We start from the raw sequence: 26,377 nt of genomic DNA, 5'->3' as shown, positions 1-26,377 counted from the left end.
AGGCAGAATCCTCCTCCTCCCTGGGCTGCACCACTCTCTACTCACAGGTGGGATGTCCTGGTACTACAGGCAGCAGGGACACGTTGTCTTTGTGACACAGCACAGCTCATGAGCAGGGAGCTGCGGAAGTAGAGGACTGGCAGACAGCTCCTAGGCTGAACTGTGCTATGCATGAAAAGCGTTTTGCATGAGCAGCTCGTATGTTTCTGCATAACAAACAGATCAGTAAACAAAAAGGCAGTTTGCCCACAGTCTGTTAACAGCTAGCACAACTAAGGCTAAGGTTTGCCAGAGCGTTTGCTTGCAATGAATAATTCAACCAGTCCTGCTACCCTTAAATTTAGGTAATAATGCTGCAGTCAAAGGCTTTCTGGGTTAGGCAGCTAATGCTATTGTTGCCTTGTCTCTGTGTTTGGCCTGGGGCCTGCGCTATTTCACAGGTGACTCTGACCTTGTGTGACAGCATCGTGGCAAACTGATCCCCATTTACCTGGCATATCGGGAACAAATTTTGTGTCAATACCAAACTTGTAAAGTAGCCAATATTATTCTAGAGGAGACTGAAAATAGAGCTGGGATGGGGTGCTGGCTTCAGGCTGCCACCTGAGACACTTTCCCAAAGTTCAGCATGACAGCACGCTTTTTTTTCCCCATCAGCATCTTACCATTGGTAGTAGTTTTCATTCAGGGTCCCTGGAGAGCTTGGCTGGCAGCCGGTTCTTGGACTCTGAATTCTGTAGATGTTTCTGTGGGTAACGTCTCCCCCTCTGTCTTTTCTGATGGCTGTAGGACACCCTCTCTCCACAGAGCTGTAGGTTTCATTCCAGTTCATCTCAACCACAGTAGAATCATAGAATCATAGAAACACGGGGTTGGAAAGGACCTACAAGATCACCTACTCCAACCGCCCTCCTATCACCAATACTACCCACTAAGCTACTAAATCACATCTCGTAGCACCTCATCCAGGTGCTTCTTGAACACCGCGAGGGACGGTGACACCACCACCTCCCTGGGCAGGCTGTTCCAGCGCCTGACCACTCTTTGAGAGAAAAAGATTTTCCTGATATCTAATCTAAATCTCCCCAGGCCCAACTTGTGGCCATTTCCTCAAGTCTTATCATTAGTTATCTGAGAGAAGAGGCTGACCCTGTCCTCATCACAACCTCCCTTCAGGCAGTTGCAGGGAGCAATGAGGTCTCCCCTGAGCCTCCTCTTCTCCAGACCAAACACCCCCAGCTCCCTCAGCCGCTCCTCACAGGACTTGTGCTCCAGGCCCTGCACCAGCTTCGTAGCCCTTCTCTGGGCACTCTTCAGGGCCTCGATGTCCTTCTTGTAGTGAGGGGCCCAAAGCTGAACACAGTGCTCGAGGTGCGGCCTCACCAGAGCAGAGCACAGGGGGACGATCACCTCCCTGCTCCTGCTGGCTGCACTATTCCTGACACAAACCAGGATGCCGTTGGCCTTCTTGGCCACCTGGGCACACTGCTGGCTCATGTTCAGGTGAGCATCGACCAGTGCTCCCTGGTCCCTTTTCTCTTCACAGTCTTCTAGCCATTCTGCCCCAAGCCCATAGTGTTGCATGGAGTTGTGGCCAAAGTGCAGGACCCGGCACTTGGCCTTGTAAAACCTCATCCCATTCGCCTCAGCCCAGCAGTCCAGCCTATCCAGATCCCTCTGAAGGGTCACCTTACCCTCAGGCAGATCAACACTACCTCCCAACTTGGTGTCATCTGCAAACTTACTGAGGGTACATTCAATTTCCTCATCCAAATCATCAGTAACGATATTAAACAAGATAGGCCCCAGTACCGACCCCTGGGGGACACCACTTGTAACGGGACGCCAGCTGCACTTAACTCCATTAACCAAAACCCGCTGGGCACGGCCCTCCAGCCAGTTCCTGACCCAGAGAAGAGTGTACCTGTCCAGGCCACAGGCATCCAGTTTCCCCAGGAGAATAGATAGTACTGGCAGTCTCAGTAGGAAAGGGACTCTCCAGGGAGTGAAGGGACTCAGAAAATAAGATTTCACAAAGTTGGAAAGAAAGGGACTTCTGAATAGATAATATGCAAATATAATTCTAGCAAAAACTAAAAACCCAGATACACCTTTGCTACTGACTAAACCCTGCGCACAGGCCAAAATCCCAGGGATCCATGGCCTCTCAGGATAACTTCACCTCTAAGCACATTCTAGATGGTGTTCATCTGGCTTCACTCCATTTTTTGGATGAGCCAAAATTATCCTTGATATTATGGAGATTTGTGTCTTTAGTCCTCAGCTTCCACCCAGGTTATGGGAGCAGGGAAATGATTGGTTCCCCTCTGCTTGATGTCTGTAGGGTTGTATCAGGAGCACTGTGTCCATTTTGGGGGCCTCCATAAGGAAGATGTCAAAAAACAGGAGTGAGGAGTGAGCAGATATTATATGTAAATAGGCCCCCAAAATAATAATTTGTCAAAACAAACAAACAAACAAAAAAAAACAACACTCCTCAGCAAGAAGGTGGGAACAGTCCTTGGACTGGTTGGTTTCTGTACATATGATGGACAGAGACATACCTTTCTCTTGAGCCATGACTGTAGGGGAGAGGAAGGGTGTGGGGAAATTTTTACTCAAGGTGCTTATGAGATCCTGACACCTGGGAAAATGTCACATCAGGCAGGCAGAGTCTGAATATGCTCTGAGAGAAGCAAAAACTGAGGAAAGGGTTGAGGCAAAGCACTGAACTTAACACTTTTGCTTGGTGTCTGTATCCAGACCCCATTTTAGGGGTGCAAGGTGATCCCAAGTTCCATTTCCAGGACCACACAAGCAGTCAGAGATGAGCAGGACAAATATTTCCCAAGTAAACCCAGTTGGAAGCCAGTTCTGGAAATAAATAAATAAACCCAGGAGGGTGTGCACAGCCATAAGTACTACCTCATGAGATGCTCATGTCGGTTTTAACTTTCAGCTATTCCTGAGGATCCTAAAAAAAAGCAAAAAAGCACCATAGTTGTTTTCCCCAAGTTGTTAGTGTTTTTTTTTTGTTGTTGTTGGGTTTTGGTTTTTTTTTTAGCCCTAGGTTCTTTTCTAAACTTGCCAATGTTTGTTGTAACAGACTCTCAATCTGTCTGGGTACTACTGAGATAGTGAATTATTGATTTATTCTTATATAGAAAGTTTTCTTGTTCTCTAGCCAGAGAAATATAAGAAGGTACCAAAGTAGGGTTTACTCAACATGTTATTCCAATTTTCAGGTATTTGCAGTTCCCTGATGTGTACTAGTTTTGCAGAGACATTGTGTTTTAGATTGTTTACTTTATAAGAATTAGCTGAGGGTAGATTTCCACATTGTGCATGCTCAAACAAGAGTCCCCTGTTCTTTGCTGTTTGTATTTTACAATGACCTTTCTCAGGATGAGACCCTCCATCATGCAGAGAACATTTTCAGATGTCCTTTTTTCCAGCTCGGACTGGAAAAAACTGTTGACCAGGTGAGTTTAGACAACTTCATGTGGAGTGACAAGCACAGCTAGCAGTGGAGGATGAAAAATGCTAATACCTCCACAGCTGAGCACAGTAATGTTCAGAAAATAGGTTCCAATGGACACTTACACGACTGTAGGCATTTTCATAATGATTATCCGACACTTAAGCCAGATGCAATAATTAATACATGCACTGCTGGAAGCACACCTAGTTTAAGGTTTGTGCTTAACAGAAAATAACAACCAAGAAGGAAGCTTTGAGTTTCAATGTTGTTGAGAAATTCAGGGCCAGTCCCTCTTATGTGTTTGAAGAGGAAACTTAATTCTGGACAGAAATTCTTTTCTTTGTGTTGCCATACAACACAAGGCTTTAAGGCTGTATAGCCTGTATATATAAGGCTGTATATATTTCTGAACACTTCTGAGAGCCTTTTTTCTTCTTGGGAAGGCCTTCCAGTTCCTGGTGCGTTGCTCTTGTTCTGGGTTCAGTTTTACATGGCTTGTCTGGAGCCAAGTAGCTGACTCGAAGATGATCTGTACTTTGCTTGTCCTCCCAGCAACATAGAAGAGGTCTTTAGGTAGACAAAAGACAGCAAGGCCACTTTGCTTAACTTGTCAAGAGTTGAGAGTGGAGAGCGCCTGTTCTGCCAGAGGCAAGTCACTGGCCTTATACCTTGGGCATACCATCATCTGCAGGCGTAGCTGATTCTGCAGGGTCTTGTGATAGAATCTAAGGGAAAGAGATGAGTTGTATGATCTTAGTGCCTTACAGTGGACCAAAGCAGGGCTACAACAGCCTCACTATATCCCATATTGGTATGCTTGAATATGGTGTTGCTACCTGGTGTTCACCTACAGTCACTGTGGGGCTGTGGCAGTAGGTCACATCATCTCAGACTTGGCACTGGGACCTGAAGAACCTGTTTCCTCCTCTGTCTCTGTCCTGGAAATGAGCTCTAAACTGCTGGGATGGACTGCCTGGCCACGTGGCATGGAGCAACATGAATGTCATTGATCTCTCTGCCTGGCTTGTCCACTCTCAGGGGCCATCAGTGATAGGGAAGCTCTCATCATCAGTGGTCCTGCACCATCAGGTGGACTGTGAAGTCCAGAGAGGAGGACTCCCTCTATTGGCATGCTTAGCCTCCATTTCTTTGTTGGAGAAGCTGCAATGGGTGTTTTCTGCTGCAGCAGACTGAACGCCTACTGCACCAGTTTCCTCCCTCCTGCAGACTTCTGACCTCCATAGGAGCTCTCTTTCACTGAGTTGGCTCTGGCTGATGGATAGACTGCAGATGACTTATTCACCTGTCTTGATCTGGTCATACAGTATCAGAGGCCAAGAAACTGCTCAGACCTGATGTCCCTGTGCTTCTGGAGGAAGAAGGGAAAGACAGCTATGTGCAAGTGGCCATCCTGCATACTTCTATTTTCTGTTGGTTGCTTGTGTAATTATAAATGCATCAGAGCCAGTGCTTCCACAGAAGCAGACACTGTAATTTTTCTCATGAATTTTGCAAGTGCTGGCTCTGTTCCCATGTTTGCATACTTCTCTCTCTCCTAAAATGCACATAAGCCAAACATTCAAAGACCCAATCAAACACTGCTGGCTTTTGCTCATTTGCATGGCGAAGATATTTTTGAAAGGAAATGTAATATGTGCATCAAAAAAAAAAAAAAAAAAGATGTTAGGACTTCAGCTAACTTGTTACTAGTATACTTAATGACTTGGGGGGGGGGGGGGGGGCTGAATAATTAAAAAGCGTTCATCTCCTTTGGCAGGCACCAGCTAAGGAAGTGAATCCTTTGAATTGCAAAGGGTTCCTTTTGCAGCCATTTTTACCTCTCCTGAGGTCACTGGGTTTCTGCATTCGTTTTACAGTCTTTCGGTATACACAACTCGTGGCAACACTGTTTTGAGTAGCAACTGTTCCTATGGTTTTCACTAGGCTGAACTCAGAAACATCCTATTTTTAAACAGCATTTTGAAATGTAGGGAGCGGGGGGAGTGGAATCACACAAGGTTTAATTCCCTATATGGAAGATGGTGAGGTTCTGGCTCCAGACCTGGTCTGTCAGATGACTTCACGGGAAAACTGAATGTCTGGAAACCTTGCCAACAGGCTTAAAACCTGGTGATCATAACCAAAATGTCCACTGTGGCCTTAATATCTTGTGCGTGCTTTTGCTTCACAGCATTCCTCTGCAGTCACATTCAGACCCATCAGTGTGGGCTAGGCTAGGTGCCTGGTTTCTCCATCCTGCATACACCTCACTGAAAGAACAAATGCAGAGAAGCAGTGCTGGGCCTTAGAGCTTTGTAGGACTGATCTTTCTATCACATACCTGCTCCTCAGTAGCTTGGGCAGGTGCCCAAATTTCCCTCTTCTCTGTCACTGGTTTCTCTATTGTTCTGTTGGCATTCAGCCACTGAAGCCATTCATACAAAAGGCTGCACTGCTTGTTTCTCTTTCCAGACCCCTTGATCTGCTAACTACTTTTTTCATTCCAAAATCCTTTGAGGTTCTCTGGGATAGCTCAAAGGGGTTGCTAACCTCAGAGGGTTGCCAGTTTGCCAACTCCTTTCAGTGTTGGGCTTCTGCTGTCTGTAGGAGCATTGGCTCCTCTACACCAAGGTCCAGCTGCACATATTCTTTCATGCCTTCAGAGGCTGCTTTCTCAATCTCATGACCTTGCTTAAGAGAGATGCCATTTCTTCCTCACCTCGTGGGAGACGTCACTTCCCCTGCCTTTCTAGGTTTCCCTGGTACCACCTCAGCTCCTTGGCCTGCTTTCTCTCTCAGCATGGCCTTCGTACTTCATTGTTACATGGGGACATGAAATTAAAAGGTTTTCTCCCTAAATGCAAAAGTAAATAACCGATCCCAGGCTGTGTAAAAGCTGTCAGTCGGACAGGATGGTGGTGGTACCTAGTAGGCCGTGCATTACAGCTTGGGTAAGCAGCCTGCCTCACCCCTGGGGCCAGGAGGCCTCCCTCTGCTGTACTGTCCCTGCATAGCCATGGGCTGTCCCAGAACACGAGCCGAAACAATTTAATCCAAACGAAGCACAGAGGGGCCGGCTGCCAGCACGTGTGGTGGTGGCTGCTGGGTGGAAAGCAGCGTGGAGATTGCCTGGTGTGAGGGCTCCTGGTGTGGCCCTTCTGTAGGGTGGGCCTCTGTTCTGAGTGTGTGCGACGCCAGAGGCCAGGAGGGCCGCCATGGTCCCTGGTCTTCAGAGCCTGCGGACGTGTAGTCCTATCTGTTCCTCATCCACACACAGAGCCCTGGGGCGTTGTGTTAACTTGGCGCTGTACTTCTCTGTCTTAGAGTCACTGCCAGCTTGTAGGTTTATCATCTCCCAGCCTCAACACTGATCACTGAATAACTTCTTCGGATCTGTCCTCGCCATGGTGTGGATCGGAGTTAGTTACCTCCACACAAGGCAATGATTTCAGTGCTTCAGTAGCATCACTAACCTGACATTGCCAAAGGCAGAGTGGCTGCTGCAGGCAACCTGTACCTTTGATGGACTCTGTTCATGTTATCTCAGAGGAAGGAATAACAGGCACGTGTACTCCTTAGCCCATGCAAGAGAGGGAGTACGAAGGAGAGCTGTCTTCTCTCCATCTCCTCCTGGGAGAAACCAAGGAAATGTGGGATTCACACCAATGGGGAGGACAGATATCCTGCACGTTCTCGACTGTCCCTGTTGGAAGGGTTAACAGCAGAGGAAAGGCTCTTGCAACAACTGGAGAAAATATGACTGCTCTAAACAGAGAAAATGTTTAGAGCCAATACATGGTAATAACCCTGTCCCGAGTTAGCAATGAGCAGCAGGCTCAGAGCCCAGCGGAGAGCCTTTCCAGACAGCATGGCTCAAACCTCACTGGGATTTTAAGGTCCCCGTGGCCTGCGTCCAACTCTGAAGTCCAGCTCTGCCAATGCTGTGAGTCAAGGAAGCCTCTGACTCCAGTGCAGTAGAGTTGTTGTTTTCTGTACCAAGCCTTCTTTTTTGTTAAAAGCCTCCTTGAAGGGCAAACAGAAGGCCTAAATCAAGTGGTTGGGTTTCAGTGGGGTGAAAACCATAGCTGTGCCTTCTACTGGCAACATTCCCTGCAGACACTCAGACCTCCTTCAGGGTAAGTTCAAACACCGTGTTGGGAGCGATTTGCTTGTGCCAAGAAAACTACAGAGTTTTCATTTGTTCCTTACCTCAAAACAGTATGGAAAGTAAAAGTGAAAGTGAATCCAGACATCTGGAGAAATAGCTGCATTACAAAATTTCACTGCAGTGATCGGCCATTTGTGATCGTAACGCTCTCAGAAATACGGTTTGATTTTTGAGGGGTCTTATGTGGAGCCAGGAGCTGGACTCAATGATTTTTGTGGGTCCCTTCCAACTCAGGATATTCTATGGTTCTATGATCTTAGAAGGTGTTCTTAACCTATCCTGGAAGAAACTTTGACAGAACTTTATACCTGTCTTTAGGGGTGTTTCCCATGGGCCTTCTGATTGGTGTTGCGTACGCTTTACTGAATTATTTCCACAGGAACAAAGTATGGCTTGGCTAAATGACAAGGCTGTTTTGCAGTTTTATGACCGATCTGGCTGGGAGCTGCTGGCTGGCTTCTGGTCAGGGCGTAACACACATTTTTCTCCTCCTTTCCTCAGGGGAATATGTGGGGCAGAGCTGCTTGCTGTGTGGATGAGAAATGTGCATCCTGCCTCAATTTTGAGGTTCCTCCCCTGTCTTTGGCGGGGGAGTAAGCTCTCACTAGTTCCTTGCTCTCCTCTAATTTGGAGCACTATGGTGGAGCAGGATGACCATGGTGGTCCAGGAGGATCCTGCTGTTAGGTCCTCAGATCTGTGAGGGCAGGTAATACAGATGGAAAAGGCCTCCCCACTGTGGTTTCCTTCAGGCTGGGAACTCTCAGTCTCCCATCATCCCCATTCAGTGTTGCTGGGACATCATCACCTGCATTTCTGGCCTTTGGGCTCTGCATCCTTCTCCAGATCCCTCTCTCCTCCTCCTCCAGCCCAAAGGCAGACCCACTCTCTGACTAGCTACTTGCCTGGTGGTTGTGTATTGCAAGTAGCAGGAGGGGCAAGCAAAGCCACTGACAAGGAACAGGATTGGGTTTATCTACCTTTCCATGTCAGCCTTCTCTCCCAGGCTGCCCTTCCTGACACTCTGCATGGCTTTTAGGCCCTCCCAGATCATTGGCCTGTCTCTTCCCATCTCCTTTCGATAAAGGGAGATGTATTTAACTGTGCCCTTGGGTGTCTGCCCTGTGTGGAGCATCTTGTCTCAGCAGTGAGCATTTGGGGTGACATTTGGTGGTCTCACACCTGAGGCCATCCCTGCTTTCACTCTGATGAGAGGATTTGGTTTGCACGTGCAACTGAGGCTTTTGCAGGTCTCTGCCCACCGGTCTGAGAGGCCTGGTGGACATGGGGAGGGAGTTACTCTGGGAACTGGCCTGGTAGATGGTTCCCATGCAGGCAGTTTGGCTTTCCCAGGGGGCTACCCCATGGGAAGTGAGAGGCTGGCCTCAAGAGCTATTCTCGGGGAGGTTAGTGTCCAGGAGGCACAGCAGGCTCTGTAGGCTGATGTATTTGGTCTTGAAAGCAACCTGACCACTGCTCTCGTTTAACTGTGTCAGGCTTTGCTCTTTAACTGTACTCCCAACACTTCCTCAAGGAGGTGAAACTAGAGCAGCATCTTCCTCCCGTTCCTGGTCATAAAGAAACCTGGGAAGGATTTTTTTGGTAAATACTAAGAAATAATTTTATTTCCTAGTAAAACAGCGAAATAAAGAGATCTGCTTTCGTTGCTGTAAACTAGAAGCCAGTTGTGGTTTATAGAAGAGAAAATACTGCTGAGTAGGAACACGCCATTGTCTCTGCGTGGTGCTGGCAGGAAAGGGAGACACTCAGACTCCGTGGAGGAATGGTTTGTGCTCAGTATAGTATCACTTGAGGTCAGTGAGGTGATTGATAGCAGATTGGATCCCTCAGAAAGATGGCCTGTGGTCTGTATGCCACAGGGTTGTATATAAATATGGGTTGTACAAAGCGGAGTTTTAGACAGCACATCTCAGTGGCAAGTGAAGACCCCATTGTAGCTCAAGCAATAACTTTCCATGATTTGTAGCCTGGCATGAAATAACAACCCAAATTGCCTTGCAAAAAAAACCTAGGAAGGTGGCCAGAAAACAAAGCAAGGAAAATTCTTGAGGTGCTACAAATAAATGCAGTATATTCAGGGGAAAAAGTATCTGCATTGGCAGTCCTGTGGATGGAGGGACTTCCATGGCACTGAGCAGCTGCAGGGGTTGGGCAGGCACATTCCCAGCATAATGTATGTGATCACCAGGGATAGGATTCACATGTCACAGAGGCAAGCACAGCTTGCTGTCTGATGGATTTACAGCCCACTTTGGCTGGACACGGAGCCTCTGTATGCTCCTGTAACACCCTCAGCGCTGCCACATGAGAGCTGCCAATGGGTTGTTTTGGTTAGCAATGGCCAAGAGAGAGCTAAGGACTATTGTAGACTGTTTCTAGGTATGGCAGCTCAGCTGAGTGAGGATTAAGGGTGATGCCTGCCTATTGTGGTATCCTTCACAGTGGTAGGGATGGGCACAGGACAGAGTGAATGTCATTGGTAAATGGGAGAAGCACTCCTGGGGTGTTTCCCAAGAACATCACAAAGCGCCACGATATTCAGTGTAAAGGTTGAGTAGCTGCAGGTCCACAAGAGTGAGGGTTGCATTTACCTCCCCACTCAGGCACATACCAGAGGCTGGCCTCACCAAGAGGCCCTATGACACGTCCTTGGTGTGGCCTGCAGGTTATGTCTCGCCTGTTATTAATAGCCCCGTCTTGATGTCTCTCCACGATACTCTTGCAAACATTTTTTTTTTCCTTCTTCTTTGAGCCAATTATCAGGCAAGAAGCCAGGTCCTTGCGCAGCATAGCTGTCACGTTTCTCACGTCACGGCATGGCTTGCTGCTCAGCCTGCACCGGCAGCAAGAGCATCCAGCTGCCCAGGTACCACTTGGACGTGAGAAATCTCGGGAGAAATTTGGGGCATGGATCAGCCCTGATAGAAGTGAGGGTGGTGTGATGGGTTCCTCTACCAGCAGTGGGTTTCACTGTTTTCAGCAGTGGGAAAGTGAGGCAGCGGACAGGAGGCTGGGAGGGCGATGGGGCCCTTGAAATGTCTTGTCTTTCTCAACCCCACAAATTAGTCTCCATCTTAGTATCCTCTCAACATTCAATTTCTTTTCCAGCATGTGCATTTTCAGTGCCAAACCGTATTAAAAAACAACACAGAAAATGCACACCCTTTCTGCCTCCCTTTCAATTTGTCCGTTTCCAAAAGACAGGGAGCAGTGACCTTCACTCCCTTGTCCATCCTTTCATGGAAGGGTGGTAATCCACGTGTTAAGCGTGTCTATTTGAAAATGTAAATAATGCTCAGGTGGGGGCAGGGGGGAAATTATAGAATCTAGGTCAGACAAAGGCAACTGAACTTGCCCTTGAAAGGAGGTGATTATTTCCAGCCTCCCCGTGATAAGGCGCTGGGTGGAACGCTGTTAATAATTCACAGTGTGGACATTAAATTGTGGGATCAGGTTACATTAGAAAGTCAGGTGCTGCTGGCTTTTTGTTGCTGCGCTAATGGACTTTGACTCCAGCGCAAACTGTGCAGTGTCTTGTCAAATGCCACGGGCCAGAAATGGTTGTGGATGGTTCTTCTTTCTTCCGAGTGGATTTGCTGAAAACCCATGGTCGTTTTGGGAGAGAGGGAACCTGTCTTTAACCCGTGCTAGTTGGAAATGTTCCTGTCCTACAGCTTAGGTACTTCTGCCGGCATTGCCATGCCTGGTTTATTACAAGCTGCTGTAGACAACATGTAAGACCTACAAGGGAGATGAAGAGTTGGGTACCAAAAGGCAAGTGTGGGTCAAAAATCAACTACATATTGAAAGTCAGCGGGGACACTAGAATCATACTGCCTAGTTTAGAGAAGGTCTTCCTGCTATACATGCAGATGGAGATCTGGATCTCCAATTTTTGTCTGCTAATCAGTGCGAGGTGGGTCAGAACCTGTGCTGGGCTCTGAAGCTCAAGCTTGTAATTTATTTTTCACCTCTTGCTTATATAACCAAACGTCCCAGCTACAGCCAGGCCATGCGCTGCCAATGATACCCTTTTGCTGCATCTTCAGGTACTGTGGTTCGCATGTGCACAACTGATAGGTAATTAGAAAATCACCCAGAATAAAACACCTGCTCCCTCTGCTAGACTGGTTCTTCTCGCGTTCAGAGGAGTAACAACCAGTAAAGCCATATGAGAGCCACGGACCTCCGAAGATCTGGCTTGGATCTCGCACAGGGAACAAATGTCGTGTGTAAGCACGCGTAGTTTCACAAAGTCATTTCTCAGCGCAGAGCTTTAAATTTAAACTGCTGTAACTTTCAACCAGCAGAAAAGCAATCTAGGATTAGGGAAGAGGAAGGGAAGCAAAAGGGAGGCTATGGAATGGAAGTAAAATTGCTTCTCAAAATTCACGTTGCTTTGAAGCACAAGCAGCAGGATAATATACGTGTTGACACTGCAGAAAACAGCGTGATCAACTTACGTTGTGGGGGTTAGAGTTTGTATCGCTGCCTCAAGTTATTGGAAAGAGGCAGGCACTCAGTAAATCTACTTCAGGTAGCACATCAGCGTGAGATCGGTGATTCTGATGAGAATGTAGGAAGTCAAAAAAAAGTTCTTCCTCAAAATGTTTTGTCTTGAGTGAGCTTCTGACCTCAAAGAGAGCCCCTCTCAAAAAATATGCTTTAACTTCAGTCGGTTTGGACTTGTGTTCAAAACCAGGTGGACAAACACACTCCCTCAGATACCCTCCTTCAGCACAGGGGAGGCCAAAAGCAGGGAGGCCCCTGGGTCTACCTTGCCACAAGCAGTGCTGATATGTGAACACCTGGCTTTTGTGCTGCGGGTCTTTCCCTTGGCTCTTCCTCTCCTGTTTTCACGGAGATGATGCTGAGTTTGTTTTCCAGCACTGCAAAGGAGGAGTAATAATTTCCATGTAGGCCACCGTGCCAAGAGTATGTGCTTCGAGCTGGCTTTCTGCGCTCAGCTCTTCTGGGATTGCTCCAGGCTGGCTGAGCAGAATATGCTAAGAAAGCGATTCCAAGAAAATCACAGTCATCATCAGAGGAAGATGCCCACAAAACTGCGTCCTGGCATCTTAACTGAAGCAAGGAGGCTTGCGTGGCAGGTTAGCAATGCAGTGCTAAGAAGAGAACTGCAGCCAGGCCAAGTCCACAGCCCAAGGGACCAGGGGCAGTCAAACAATGCAGCTTTTTCTTGCTCCGTGGTGTGGGTCTTGCGGCACCAAGCTGGGGAGAGCTCTGCAAGCCACAATGGAGAAAATAATAGGAACTGCCCCAAGTCTGCTGAATAGGGAAATGCCATCCCAATCATTCAGAAAAGAATTTAAAAAGAAAAAAAAAAAGAAAAAAAAATAAAGAATGAGATGAGAAATTGGAAGTGCTTTCAAAGTAGCACAATGCCAAAGAAAGGCAGCCCAGAAAGGTCCCAGAGATCTAATTATAGTCTGCCATCAATGCTGCTCTTATCCGTGCTGCTAATGAACATACATGAGGCAAGCAGTTTTGCAGCTCCAGGGTTTCTTGCAGTAGAAATAACAGCTCGGTAATAACTAGCCGTCTTGCTTGATTAGGGCTCGCTCTGCCTTCTCCCAGTTTCCCAGCCTTTGGTACGTGCCCTCGGGAGCAGTGGGAGCTGTAGCCAGGGCTGTTCGGGATGGGGTAACCAGCCAAAGCACCACTGAGGCTCCGGCACAAATGCATGTAGTTCCATTAATGGCACACAGAGAGACAGACAACGAGGGACAGGCCTCCCAAGGGCTGGGAAATGCTAGCTCTCAGGATGTGAAAGAACCCATATTTCCCTGAAACTGCACGGAGGAAGAAGATCTGGCCTCATGGAAGAAAAAGCGATGCTCACCCTGCTTCTTCGGGGAATGAAGCACAGAGAACAGGGGCTGGCACCTCTGTGCTCTCAGATCAGCAGCTAAAATGGATAGCAAAGTGTCTTCTGTTAAGGGCTACGTGGTAGTTCCAGGTGACCGCTTCTTCTGACCCATAGAAAATAGAGCCTGTCTTACGGCTCCGGTCCAGTCAGCACCTGCCAAGTGGAAGGCGATGGTGCTGCCACGGAGGAGCTGCTTTTGCGGACAGATGGAGTGGGCAGTTCTCTAGCATCTGTTCTTTCCAGCGTTCTCCTTTTTCCGAAGAAGAGAGCTTGGAGAGTCCCTCGGACCAGAGAAGGAACTGCTGTGCTGGGGATCTGCGCTTGAACTCACTCCAGCTTCATTAAGCACATGCCTTTCAAAGGGCATTCTAGAAACATATGGCCTCAATTTTCGCGTGGTTGGTGACATTTCTTCCCTGCATTTCCTGGAGAAAGCTGTTTGGGTGATTATTCATCCCCACAACTCAATAACCGCGCCAGTCTGGAGCAGTCTGGTTCCCCGGGGCTGCAGTTACAGCTTGATCTGCTAGGCCGCGGGGCGGCTCCGCCTGTGAGGTGATCACTCCCTCCAATCGATGGGAATACTTGAGTTCTGGGCGTCTCCCTGGGCTTCAGATTTAGCAGTCTCCTTTATCTTGGGGTCTGCACTGCATCTGGGAACCCTCCTTGGTCACTGTTCAGCCGTTCCCCTTGCTGGGTCATCCGTACCTTGCAAAATCCTGCTGCTGATGGAGGTTCGGATGGTTTTGAAGCTCCCAGTTGTTCTCAGTGCCCAGTCGGTGCAAGATACAATAAATTACATCTCCTTTTTTTTCCTTTTATTTCCCTGTAAGGCCATATCCCAACTTCTTCCTTCTTCATATCATTAAGAAAACAAAGGCGATCCACTTGTGGAATTTGCAAAGGGAGACACAGCCAAGCATGAACACAAGCAGAAGAGCTGAAAAACAACACCAGACAAGCCAGCTTATGACCTCCGGTGCATTTCAGAAGAAAAGAGCCTTTCTTTGGTTTGGCTACAGCAGGAGTTGGGTGGTGTCTTATTTAGAGTAAGTTACGGGACCGGGTTACAAGTCTCTCTGCTTGCAGCCTCTCCTGCAAGGGTATTCTCTCAGGCAGGCAGACTGAGCGTCAGAAATGCAAATCCCCTCAAGGTGGAGCTTCGGGGTCCTGCCAGATGGGTGCTTTTCTCAGACTGGTGCAGCTCTCGTTTTGTCAGGAAGCTGAGCTGAGGCCTTCTTTCTCTTTGCTTTTCCTACCCGTCCGTGATGGGGGAAGCTGCCTGTCATCTCTGGTGGGGCTTTGTTGTAAGGAGCTGGCTGACACGAGAAGATCTGCATCAGATGGTCTTTGCGTCCCCATTTCAGCAAAGGGACTACTGAGCGGGAGAAGCCCGGCAGTCACCGATCAGAGGGTCAGTCAGGGCTGACCTGCAGCCCATCCCCAGCCCCAGAAAAAGCATGGCTCAAGCTGACAGTGAGCTTAGGGATGCTCACAGGATCTGCACCTTCTGCAGCATGGCTGTACGTCTGCAGTGTCTGGGCAGCCAAGCAGTGTTTTCACGCCGTGTGATCCTTGCTGCATTTAGATAGAGGGAACCTGAGAGCCCACGATGGCTCAGCTTGGCTCATGGTGCAGGCTGGCTGCCACTCTATCATCCCGAGGCAGGGTTTTCTCAAGCTGACAAACCGCAGCTGCAGTTTTTATGGACTTAACACTTTGAGCACACAGAAGAGTGAGTGCTCACATATCATTTCTGACACCCAGCTGTGTAACACAGCACGAGGGTCTTGTCCCAGCCCATTCAATGTGAGACCACTTTCTCCACCTCACAGGAGGATGGCCAGTGCAAGCTCCTGGTCTCCTCACCCAGACCACAAACACATCCCGCAGCATCACTGTGGCTAAGACGAGGCCCTCAGAGACCTTCTTTCCTTGCTGACATGTCGCTCTGTCTTCAGAGGGCCATTTCTCTGCTTTCCTTCCTAGTTTCCTATAAGCAGAAATAATGCTCAGAAGACAACTTGCTTGAACAAAAGCTGTGTTTCCTTTCGGTAATATCAGAACTAAAAAAGGGAAAAAACGATTAAAATGCTCAGTCATCCTGGTATCAACCCCCACCAAGTGCCTCCCTGCTGTCTTTGTGGCTCACTGTTTACCAGCGCTGGGCTGCTATAGCAGGACATTTAGAAGCACCGAAGGATTTGCGTGCAGACTCATTCGTTGTCTAAGAACTCTTGTTGACTTAAAAGTTAGTACATGCCTGCTAAATTGCCTGCACGGCTATAAAGCATTCAAGTGAGAATTGTTTTGGTCTCTGGAGCGAAGTTCTCCTGCAGAAGCTTCCTCGGAGGAGTGGAGGGTTCAACAGATTTATTTATTTTTAGCTTGCCTCCTGGTGGGAGTTAACTGCTTGGAGATGGCTTCATGGAGAAAGCAGTGCTGGGCTGTGGTAGTTCTCAGCCCAGGAGGGACACCAGTTTCAACCTCGTCCAACTCCTGCCTCAATGACCGAGTGTGCTGTTGAGTGAGGGATTGAAGGTGCCACTCGTTGTCCTTGTCACCACATCACCTGGAGCTACGCTGGTGGTACTTGCAATACCATCGAGGAGACGTTCAGCTGAGTTCCTGGAGGAAGAAACACTCTGCGTTTCTGACAGCCGCCCAGAAGCCGATTAATCACAGCAAGTAGAGAAATGCAGAACCAGCACCTGTCAGGTGTCCACGGGAACACTGTGGGAAAAGGGAATTGTCATAAAACCCTGAGTGGGGCTGGAGAGGGCTGTTATATTTCTTCCTGTACAAAAAGGGCTGTCTCCATAGCACTGGAGTGTCACTGCACAAACACCTAGGAATAAAACTCCTGCTGGTAATGCTACTGCTTTGTTCTGCCAGGGACCGTAAAGATGGCAAGCACAGCAGATCATGAGCTCCCTACTGATAGTTACTGAGTGCTAGGAAGGAAACCGGGGCCGAAGGGGATTGCTGTGAACATTGTGCTCACTGGGAAGGGGGTGTCGGGGGGTGTTGGTCAGTGCATGGCAGCTGTCTTCATCCTGCTTCGGCCCTGTGAAACCAAGGGCTCTGCTTTGCTCAGGTTGACCCTGATGGGTATTTTTGGAAGGTGGATTGTCTTCAGCTTGACAGCAGGGCTTTCTAGCAATTGTATGGGGAACGGGGCTCTAACCTTTGCTGCGGGATGCCTTGGGAAATGGTAAGGACCCTGCTGTATGTTCTGTCTTGGAGCAGACTATGGGGTAGTACTTTCCTGCTCTGAAATATTTTTGCTCTGTGGCCACTTGCCTTGTCCTTTCGCATCCATATGTCCTGAATCCGGTGGGAGGCTGGAACGAACAGGTACTTTGACAAGACTGCAATGTTGCCCAGAGTCCCCTTGATTTGTGAGGACCATGTATTTTTCCCAGGAGAGCACTGCAGGCCAAGGACAGGGCACAGAAATTGGGTGGCATCTCCATCACTGGGGTCATCAACATCCACATGGATGAGGCTTTCAGCAACCTGAACCATCTGTGAGCAGGAGACATCCCGAGATCTCTCCACATCAGAATTCATTAAACATAAAGAGTTCACCGTGGTCTCAAAAAGACCCCCACACCAGAAATAGCTGGGAGCTATGAAAACATTTATAGAGATACCCTGAATATTTCACTGTCTTCTTACGCTCTTTTGAGCATATTTCTCATGGGCCTTTCCTCCTCTGTACTTCTCTTTATAGGTAAAAGACTACATAGCAGCAGCAGAGCAGAGAGATCTGTGACTAATGCATCAGTGGAGGGCTTGTCTGTATCCCTGTTCCAGGAGTCCAAGTATTTAACTGCTCCTTGGTGAGTACTCGGACTTAACTGTACCAAAGGAACGTGCCAGCTGCAATTATTTCCCAACAAAGACACTCTTTTCCTTTTTTTTAGATGTCGTGTAAATGTCAATAACAAGTCTATAAACACAGCCAACTGTCTGGCACGCCACCCCTCCAAGGGGGAGGACAGAGACAGGCTGGGCAGCTTCCCGGTGTGGCAGAACCTTGCTGGCCAGGGCCGTCAGCCCAAAGCTCTATCAAAAAGCAACGTGGGCATAAATAGGTTTTACTGCGTTAGAGCCAGCCAAATGTCCCAGTCAGAGCACGTCTGTGGAAACAACGGGATAGTTTGGGTGATCTACAGCCCAGCCCTGAGCTGCTGTCTTTCTGGGAAAGCTCTGTGCCATTCCCAGGGGTGCAGGGTGCTCCTGAGAGCTGGGTCCTTAACGTGACCTCCTCTCGCTGCTCACAATTGCCCTTCCTGAGTCCAGACCACATTCGGGCTTGGGGAAGACACTGTAAAACCAACGTTACCCTCGTACTTGGTGTGGGGTGCTTGTTCTGGAAAGAGTGTCACAGTAAGCGAGGGAGAACAGAGGAGAGCAGCACTGATGCCTGGTGCAGTTAGCAGCAGAGCCTCAACTTCTGATTGACTGGGTCCGCAGGCTAAGCTGAAAGCTGAACTCAAGGACCTTCTTCAGCACACAAGCAGCCTCAGAAAGAGCTTTTTCAGCCTGTCACCAGCCCCGAGCAGCAAATGCAGTCATGCCCTTTGCTTGGACCTACTTTTGACGATCTTCTTAAACATTTTTGACCACGTTCTGCCAGGATGTGGTGCAGAGATCCCACGTCCTGCTGATATAACTGCATCTAGACACTGCAATCTGATGTCCTGTAAATAGGGCTGCCCTGGTGGCAGCGGTTCAGCAGAGCTGTTCCCCTGTAGGGCAGCATCCCTGGGCCAGGGGGAGAACGTGCTTGGCAAAGGGAGCTGGATATGGACCTCTCCTTTATAGACTGGTCCACAGGGAATATATTCCGGAAACCCGGCCTTCTCAAGGCCACTGTCAGCCAAGAGCAACGTGACTTCCCAGCTTAATTATCTCTGTTAAGAGGTGGCACAGAAAACCCCAAGGATGCAGGGGTTTGGGAGCCTCAGAGGACAGGCTGTGTGTGTGTGAGACGATGCCCAGAAGCACTCTAAGAAATCTGCATATGTTTTCCCCGTATGTTTTAACAGCAAATGCACAATCACACCTGCCACCAAGGGCTTTATAAACGCAGCAGTCCCCGTGTCTACGTTCTCTAGCAAACACCACCTGGACAAGAGCTCTTTTTTGGCCTTTCTAACGTCTCCTCACCTCCCCCAGATGTCAGCAGGGTTAGCTCGGACTTCCTTATCTCTGAAGCAGAAACTGTCACATGAGGTTTTCAGCCACAAAACTTACAGGAAACGTCTGACTGTGGTCACCTCACTCATAAGCCTGGGTGCACGTTCAAATGCAAAAGCAGCACTGACCTGAATCACCTGCTGACACACTGGGGCAGGGCAAAAATATTTTTAAGAGTTTTTTCCCCCCCCGAAACCAGGAAAAAAATGGATGGTTTTTTGAAAAGGAGACCCGTGCTGTGTGCTTGATTAATAGGACAGTGCTAGTAAAAAAAACATTTAAAACTTGAAGCACCTTTGATGATGAGATAAGCAACATGACCAGCAGGAAATAGTGTGCAATATCAGGGTGATGTCAATGTCAGGGTGATATTTGAGCCAATGGCTTACACCCATCTTCCTGGGTGCATGCAGGCTTCTTATTCCCCTGTAGCAGAGAGCAGCCTTAAAAATTGATCAAACATCTTGCGTCTCACCTTGTCAGCATTTGTTTTTGTGATGCCAAGACTGGGGAAGGAACCTGAGAAACCAAAAGCTTTGCTTTACCCAGCTGCTGTAGAGAGCAAGGCACCCAGGAAAGAGAGTTCCTCTTGTGAAAGCAGGAGGCTCCAAAATAGCCTCAGACTACTTCTGTACAGAACAGGGGCTAAGCTCACTCTGCAAGGCTTCATGGCAGGACAGGAAATACTGCCTGCCAGCCCTCACAAAGGTTGTGTTGTGCTGTTATTCCCTCCCCCCAGCTTTCTTTCTTACCTGATAGATGAACAGCAGAGGCCACCCAGAGCCCCAGAGCTGATTGCTTAAAATTCAACACTTAAGGAAGTCACCAAGACCTGGTCAAAGACAGGTGAAACCTGGCCCTGTGTGGCATTACACTAGTTGTTCCCTTTCTGCAGAGGGAAAATTGCCTGCCAGTGCAGGATAACAGCACATTGCAGTGACAACAGGCAGAACTAGGTTGGAGCTGAAGGTTCTACATTCCTTCTGATCTTGCTTTAAGAACAGAGCCCGACCCTCCTAGCACAACACACATCCCAGCATCCCTCACACATCAGTAGCCAGGCAGAGAAATCCCAGATGAGGACAGGTGGAGGGGGAAGGACTGAACTTCGGCAGAGGGTGACCTGAAATAAATGCAGAAAAACCTGAAAAGGCTGTTCCTGCTACTGTAAGCAGGGTAAAGAGCAGTTCAGGAACACCCTGGTTAGTGGGGAAACTCCACAGCATATCTAAGATCAGAGGGAACCTGGAAACAGCCTCACATCTCTGTTACTGTTAGCCTAAACTGATACATTTGGGAGTGCAGTTTCCCTTCCAGAAGGGAACGAGCCTCCAGCACCTGGGACATAACCTGCACTTGAGCTAGCAAAGCAGACTGCTGCCAGGAAGGAGCGTCATGTCACTGCACTGCCAGGGCTCCAGCCACTACCCCTACAAAAGCTTGGCTCCTCTCCTCTGCTGCAGAGCATTCTCTGGAAGCGTTTGTGTTGGCAGGAAGGCTGTGTGAATAACCAAGCTCCTTCCTGCTTCAGGCAGCTGAGTCCATTGCGGACGTGTGCTCCTCCCTGCCAACGCTGCTTGCAGGAAGCTGGTCTCGTGTCCAAACCACCTCCCTAGCCCCACGGGTATTTAAATAAGACAGCAAGGCACACAGCTAACATTGTTTCACCTTTATTTTAACAATCAGATAAAAACAGAACCACGGTTTTAAAAGACTCATTACATTGCAATTATAAAGTGCATTTTCCACTTGAATGTTGTGTACAAAAATATCTTTTAAAAACAAACATGCACAAAACCCACAAGGCACTTCCAGGCATAGAGTGAGGAGAGCAACCCCTTACCTCTATGTTCACATTGGCAACGGAGAAAGGGAAGAGGGGAAAGGCCACAAGTAGTATTTTTGAACTACTATTGGTCAAATAGTCAGTTCCCAGCCTAGCTTTTACTTACGGTATTGCTCTTCTAGCTTATCTTCCATTCTATTCCCTAAGCACACCGCTTCCACAGCCTGAAAGCACACAGGCCCCAAAGGAGATACCACCATCCGCAGCACCCAAACATACATGCCTTGTTTCAGCCCACAAACTGCCCTCTGTAGGCATGAGAGCACGCCAGGAGAGCACGACTTCTCTACAGTGTCTTACAGCATTAACATCGTACACTAAGTCAAAAAAAGAAAAAAAACAGTGTCACTCAGACTTAAGTTTAAAAACAGGTTCGAACCAAGCTAGGCAACAGTCCCTCCAAGAGACACCAGACACAGGCTAGAAGAGCTGACTCAGGAAGCTATTTGAAGAGAGGAACCAAACCTGATGAGCTCTGGGCTAGCAAGCAGATTTACCACCTGGAATGAGCGATCAGAGTGATAACAGGCTCTGATGTCAGGTTCTGAGAAGGCAGCAGTTGAAAGCTGGCTATTCTTCCTGCAAGCTCTTCTGTTCCTTCCAGCATCCGACAGCTATCATTGTATCTCTTCCAGGTTAGGGTAAAACAGCTGAAGTAATTTATGCAGTAGTCTCCAGAACTAAAAGCTAGGTTTAGAAAGTTAATGAGTAGTCTAGCCCACTCTCCAGCCATCCGGAGGCTACTATAGACACCCCAAAGTCTTATAAAGCTTATGCACTAGGAAAAGTAAGATTCCCTTGACCTCTATGTCTACTAACTATTCAGCACCCTCCCTTTGAGATGAGGGATTAAGATTTTCTGCCCAACTAGTAACGCAAGAAGCCTTGTGAGGCTGTTAGCACCACACAAGCTGGCCACCTCATCTTCTTACGGTGAGCACAGCACAAAGCTTGGGCACTCACGGGTTGAAACGGCAGCAGCTACTAGAGCAGTGAGGGCAGTACAGCATGTTAACGTCCTTCCAGCACAGCCACAGCATCCTTGCGGGTGAGCCCCACCACTCCATTAGCTACCAAGTAGTCCGTGGCACGGAGTAACAAACCACTGGATCATAAAAAGAGGCAGCATCACCTCCAAAGCCTGTTTATCTCAAACCCTTGCTGAGACCACGCATGCCACCACGTTCTCAGTCAAGGCACTTCCACCACAGTAGGCACATTACGGTCACTTTTTCTTAACGGGACGTGGCAGAGTCGCTGCGCTCTGCGTTTAGCTCCCACAGCACCTGAGCACAGCCCCAGGGCCCCAGCCACCCTAGGCTGAGCAAAACTCTGCCATACAGTTCACAGAAGGAAGTACTTGCATTCTCGGGGCCCAGCAAGGCCAGGAGCTGATTTCAGATGTCCATCGAGGGGAAAAAAGCATCATTGGTCACTTGTGATTGAAAGATGGGAAGGTTTTAAAGAAGGCAGTCAGAACTGTCAACCCACTGCTGTGTTACAAGCACCACACAGCTACAGCTAATCTCTATTTTTGGTAACATCGAGCATATGAGGAAAGCTTTTCAAGATCAGCTGATAAAACTGGTGACTAAGCATATCAGATTCTCTCCCACAGGCACATATGTCTCCTAATACAGCAGGCTGCAAGTTACATCTCTTACCATCAGTTGTATTTTCACTTCCAAAAATACCCTTCCTGCCTCGAGCAGAAAGGACCTCGCATGAGGAAGCGCATGAGAAGATGACTGCTCCCCACAAGCCAACCACTTCCTAATTTCCTGACAGGCACAGGCCAGCTTTGCAAGGAGAACCCCGCAGCTGAAGTACAGCACACTTTAAAAAAATTATATATACTAGAACATATTCTGAAAAAAAAAAATAACTAGCAAGCAACACAAGCCAGCCATCACTAGGTAGCTTAGGCAGACAATACAAGCACTGTAGTGTTTCCCTGGAGAGTAGCAGCTTTACAGAAGAGGAAGGAGTAGCAGCACTGAACAGACAGGCAAGCAACGTCTCCCGTTCCTTTGGGCATCTGGAGAGCCAGTTATCTGACTTCAGGCAGGGAAGGCAGCCCATTACACCAGAGGTGTGTCCCTGATTTATAAGCCAGACGCCAGCAGAGCACTGCGCTTTCGCTGGGAGGCTTATGTGGAGCTCCGTGGAGCCTCACTTCTTCCACCTTTCAACGCATATTCAGATGGGCTCCCAGGCCTGCAGACACGCCAGCAACAGTCAGAACTTTGCCTTCAGGTCAATAGTAAGGCCCCAACTTCTCGTAGCCTGAATAGCTCGGCCACTCAGGGAACAGGCCATAGGAACAGCGAGGGCTCCCGAACTGGTCAAAGGCACTGCCAAAGTCAGGGCCACGCGGGGGGCAAATGGCTTCCTGGGCAGACTTCAGTTCCGACCGTATGATCCGGTAGTTTGTGCCTCTGTTGCTGTCCCAGTACACTTTGCCATTACACTCAAAGGAGATGGCAAACTCGACTCTTTCGTGGGATTGAATTCCCTCAGGCAAGCTGATGTCAAAGGAAAACGTGTCCCGATCTGACCCTCCATATGTATCCTTGACATACTGGCATGGGTAGTCTACAAAGTTTTTCCAGGTGTCAAATGTCATCCTGATCCTCACGCTCTTTTCAAAAGCCAGATTCTTCACTTTCACTGTGCCCACAACAGACCGCTCCTTCAACATACAGTTTTCAAGGCACACACAGTCCGTCTGGAGACGGTTTCTGAAGTCCAGGTAGTCCGCAGAAGGCTGAACAAAATCCAGGACAAAGCTGTCCCTCTCCACCGTTGTCAGACCCACAATGTTGTCAATCAGCTCGGTGATGTTGAAAGGAATATCGAGGGGATCATCGAACTCTGAGAACACCTTCACCATCGTCAGAGCAAAGCCTCTACTGTCCGCAAACGACACCTTCTTCTTCACTTTGTTGTGTGTGAAGGAGTTTGCTGCCTCTTCTGGTCCAGTCAGCACCGCCTTGCTGTTCAGCTGGATGCATGGCCGCAATGGCTTGTTTGGCTTTGGAGCAATTTTGCAGGCACACCTCTCTCTTCGCAGGGGTGAAGAGCACAGGTACAGCTGCATTGCTACATCCACAGCCATCGCTTGTTTGTGAGGAAAATAGTCTAATACTCTGGAAGATGAGAAAAAGGGTCAGTTTATTTTAGAGAGGCATTTTAATGACTTGTCAGACAGTTGCTACGCCACTTTTCCCCATCCATCCCAAAGACACTTAGTTTCCATCACCCCCACAAGTCCCTCAAGCTTCATAAGAGTTGGATATCTGCACAGCATAATTTACAGGCATGTTAGGAAGTGTGCTGCAGCAGAACTGTCTGGACCTTAGTCTGTTGTGCCCTTGAAGAACAAGTTCACCTCCAATTGCTAGAGCTACCATGTGAAGACATACAGACACTGCCCTACTAGGCTTGCAATAGCAGGCTCTAGAACATTTTTTAACCCAAAGCAAAATCCACGTCTCAGTCCTGCTTATGTCCACAAAACCCAGAGATTATCAAATTCCAGTGCCACATAAAGCAGTATTCCTGCTGCCCTCCCCTCCCTCCACCAAAAATTCTCCCCATTGCATCTGACGACTTCATAGGGGCAGGAGCTCATGTGGTCACAAGCTGCTGTATGCAGCTCACCTTGGGTTTTATAGAACCCCAAATGTCACGTACGTTAAGAGGCTGAAAAAAAAAAATCACTCATTGGATTGAGCTGCATACTTGGTTCATCACCACCTCCAAGAATTGCTCTAACTGCTCCATCAAGAAATGCCCACGTGGTATTGCAAGGATGGCAACAGCTGGATAAAGCAGAAGGGTGCAGACTTGTGCAGACTTAGCTGACGTTGCACCTACAGAGGAGCAGCTTCCTTCCCTCTACAGTATTTTAAAATAGAGGCCAGCTCAGACAGGCCAGGAGGTTTTACTTTCATACCTTAAGCCTCCACAGCACTTGTGCTGAGCCCCAAGGAAACATCAGTATAACCACAGGGCTCAGCCACAACCAGCTTACCTACTCGAGGCAGAAGGAACCTTTGGAAACAAGTCCTTGGCCCCCAGAGGGGCAGACTGTGTGCCCTTCCACCATGGTATCTCTTCCTCTAGCATCCAGACTGTTCCCCCAGGGGTGCGGCACAGCTCACCTGTGCCTTAGAGCCAGAATATTCCCTTAGTGTACCTTCCCCATGAGGCTGCAGACCATTCTCCAAAGCTACTTCCACTGTGCAGACTCCTGTGAGCCAGCAGCAGTAGCAGCGGCTGCTGACCGCATGCTGCACCAGAGCTCGTGCTGCCAAAACCAAGCACAGCCAGCTCTAGTACTTGATAGCTGTCCCTGGGCCAAGAAAAAGCAACAGAGCCACTCTCCAGTTCAGTGCTTTAACTCCCCCACCCCGTAACACCAACAGAGCAGCTCAGAGCAGTCTTTCACAGCATCCATTCAGCAAGTGCTCTGAGCAAGCTGATGCCCATGTGCGAGGCTGGCTTCCCAACACACCCACCAGCTAACCCCTTCTGCATTTCCTCCTCGAGCCTTCTTTGAAGCTCAAGGGCAGCTGGATAGGACAGTCGGCTGATCCACCTGTCTGCTAACACCATCCCGCTCGGCTCTTCCTAGTTTCAGCAAGTTTCTCACGCACACTTTATGTAGGTCACTTCCTCCTTTAAAATAAGGCAGCTTCCAATGCTCCTCTCTCATCTGCGTTACTTAGCTGTGTCCTTTTAGTCAAGGAAATTCCCACAGCTGCTGAAAACCTGGGTTCCCTCACAAGCGTCAGTAACTCCCAAATGCTCAGAAGGCAGAGGCATGAAATATCCAGCCCGATTTGCATTACTTGGAGCTTTTTCCAAGCTTCAGGGCTGCAGTAAGAGCCCTCTACCTACCTACCATCGGATTGAGCTACCTATATTTACGAACTGCCCCTTTCAGCTTGTTTCACACCCCAGACACCTTTCTGCTCTTCACTTGGAGCCTGCTGATCCCCAGACCCCATTCACAAGTCTTCGCTTTCAGGGCTAGCACTGGCAGCCTGGAACTTACGCTTTGAAGCTGGGAGCATGGAAGTGGCTTGGGAAGCTCACACAGCAAGGGGAGCTCTGGGAAGCAGGCAGCAAGGGGCAGGTGACAGGGGCTGGTTCCTTTCCCCTTCAAAAAGGAAGGGGCAGACCGAATTCTGAATGTGCTCTCCCAACTTTACCCTCTCCAGATGCCCCTGCTCACTCTTACCCCCTTCACTTTCAGGAAGGCAAAGCAGGTCAGAGCACGAGGAGCTATTTACACCCGCATTTCACCAAGCCCCCCAGCTGCCCCCGCTCTGCCTCCAGCGCTATTTTTACACAGGCTCCCTCCGCTGCCCCCCCCTCCAAGTGTCCAACGCGCCAGCTGCTAGAAGACTTAAGGCGTTACCTGCTGCTGTGCAAGCTCCCTGGCTATCAGAAAAGTCTGAGCCGCCCCTAGGACACAGCCCAGCTCCCGCAGACATCTACCTGCGTGCCACCCCTGCTGCCACCCGCCGCGCTCCCCCAAACCCACCGCAGCCCGCTTAGCTCCCCGTTACAGGCTGCCGGGGAGCCGAGGGGGGAGCCCCCGAGGGCCCGTACCTGGCGCAGTGCATGAGGCCGCTCCCCAGCCGCCGCCGCTACCCCCGGGCCGCCCCCGGCCCCGCTGCCTTAAGACGGCGGCGCCGCGCGGCCCCTCCCCGGCCGCCCGCCCGGCCCGCGCCGCGGCCAATGGGAGCGCGGCCGGG

The 26,377-nt window shown here is 49.1% G+C and overlaps 1 protein-coding gene and 1 long non-coding RNA gene across 2 annotated transcripts in view; one reads left to right on the top strand and one right to left on the bottom strand.

Moving 5' to 3' along the window:
• LOC308193805 overlaps positions 1-22,014 on the top strand; it is a 25,847-nt gene extending 3,833 nt beyond the window's left edge. The window contains exon 2 of the long non-coding RNA XR_013949951.1: positions 17,292-22,014. This is a non-coding gene — a long non-coding RNA (uncharacterized lncRNA). The remainder of the gene's footprint in view (positions 1-17,291) is intronic.
• On the bottom strand, positions 20,418-26,377 carry PPP1R3B (protein phosphatase 1 regulatory subunit 3B). The gene is made up of 2 exons (XM_080588846.1): positions 26,232-26,377; positions 20,418-23,758 (listed from the first exon to the last, which is right to left on the bottom strand). The coding sequence occupies exons 1-2, from the start codon at positions 26,243-26,245 to the stop codon at positions 22,867-22,869; spliced, it is 906 nt and encodes a 301-aa protein (XP_080444972.1). The 5' UTR covers positions 26,246-26,377; the 3' UTR covers positions 20,418-22,866.

This window comes from Anser brachyrhynchus (genome assembly GCF_964034855.1).
Source record: "Anser brachyrhynchus genome assembly, chromosome: 4".
NCBI classification, from domain to species: domain Eukaryota; kingdom Metazoa; phylum Chordata; class Aves; order Anseriformes; family Anatidae; genus Anser; species Anser brachyrhynchus.
Note: the sequence above shows the minus strand (reverse complement) of the source record. Positions and strands in the feature narration are given on the sequence as shown.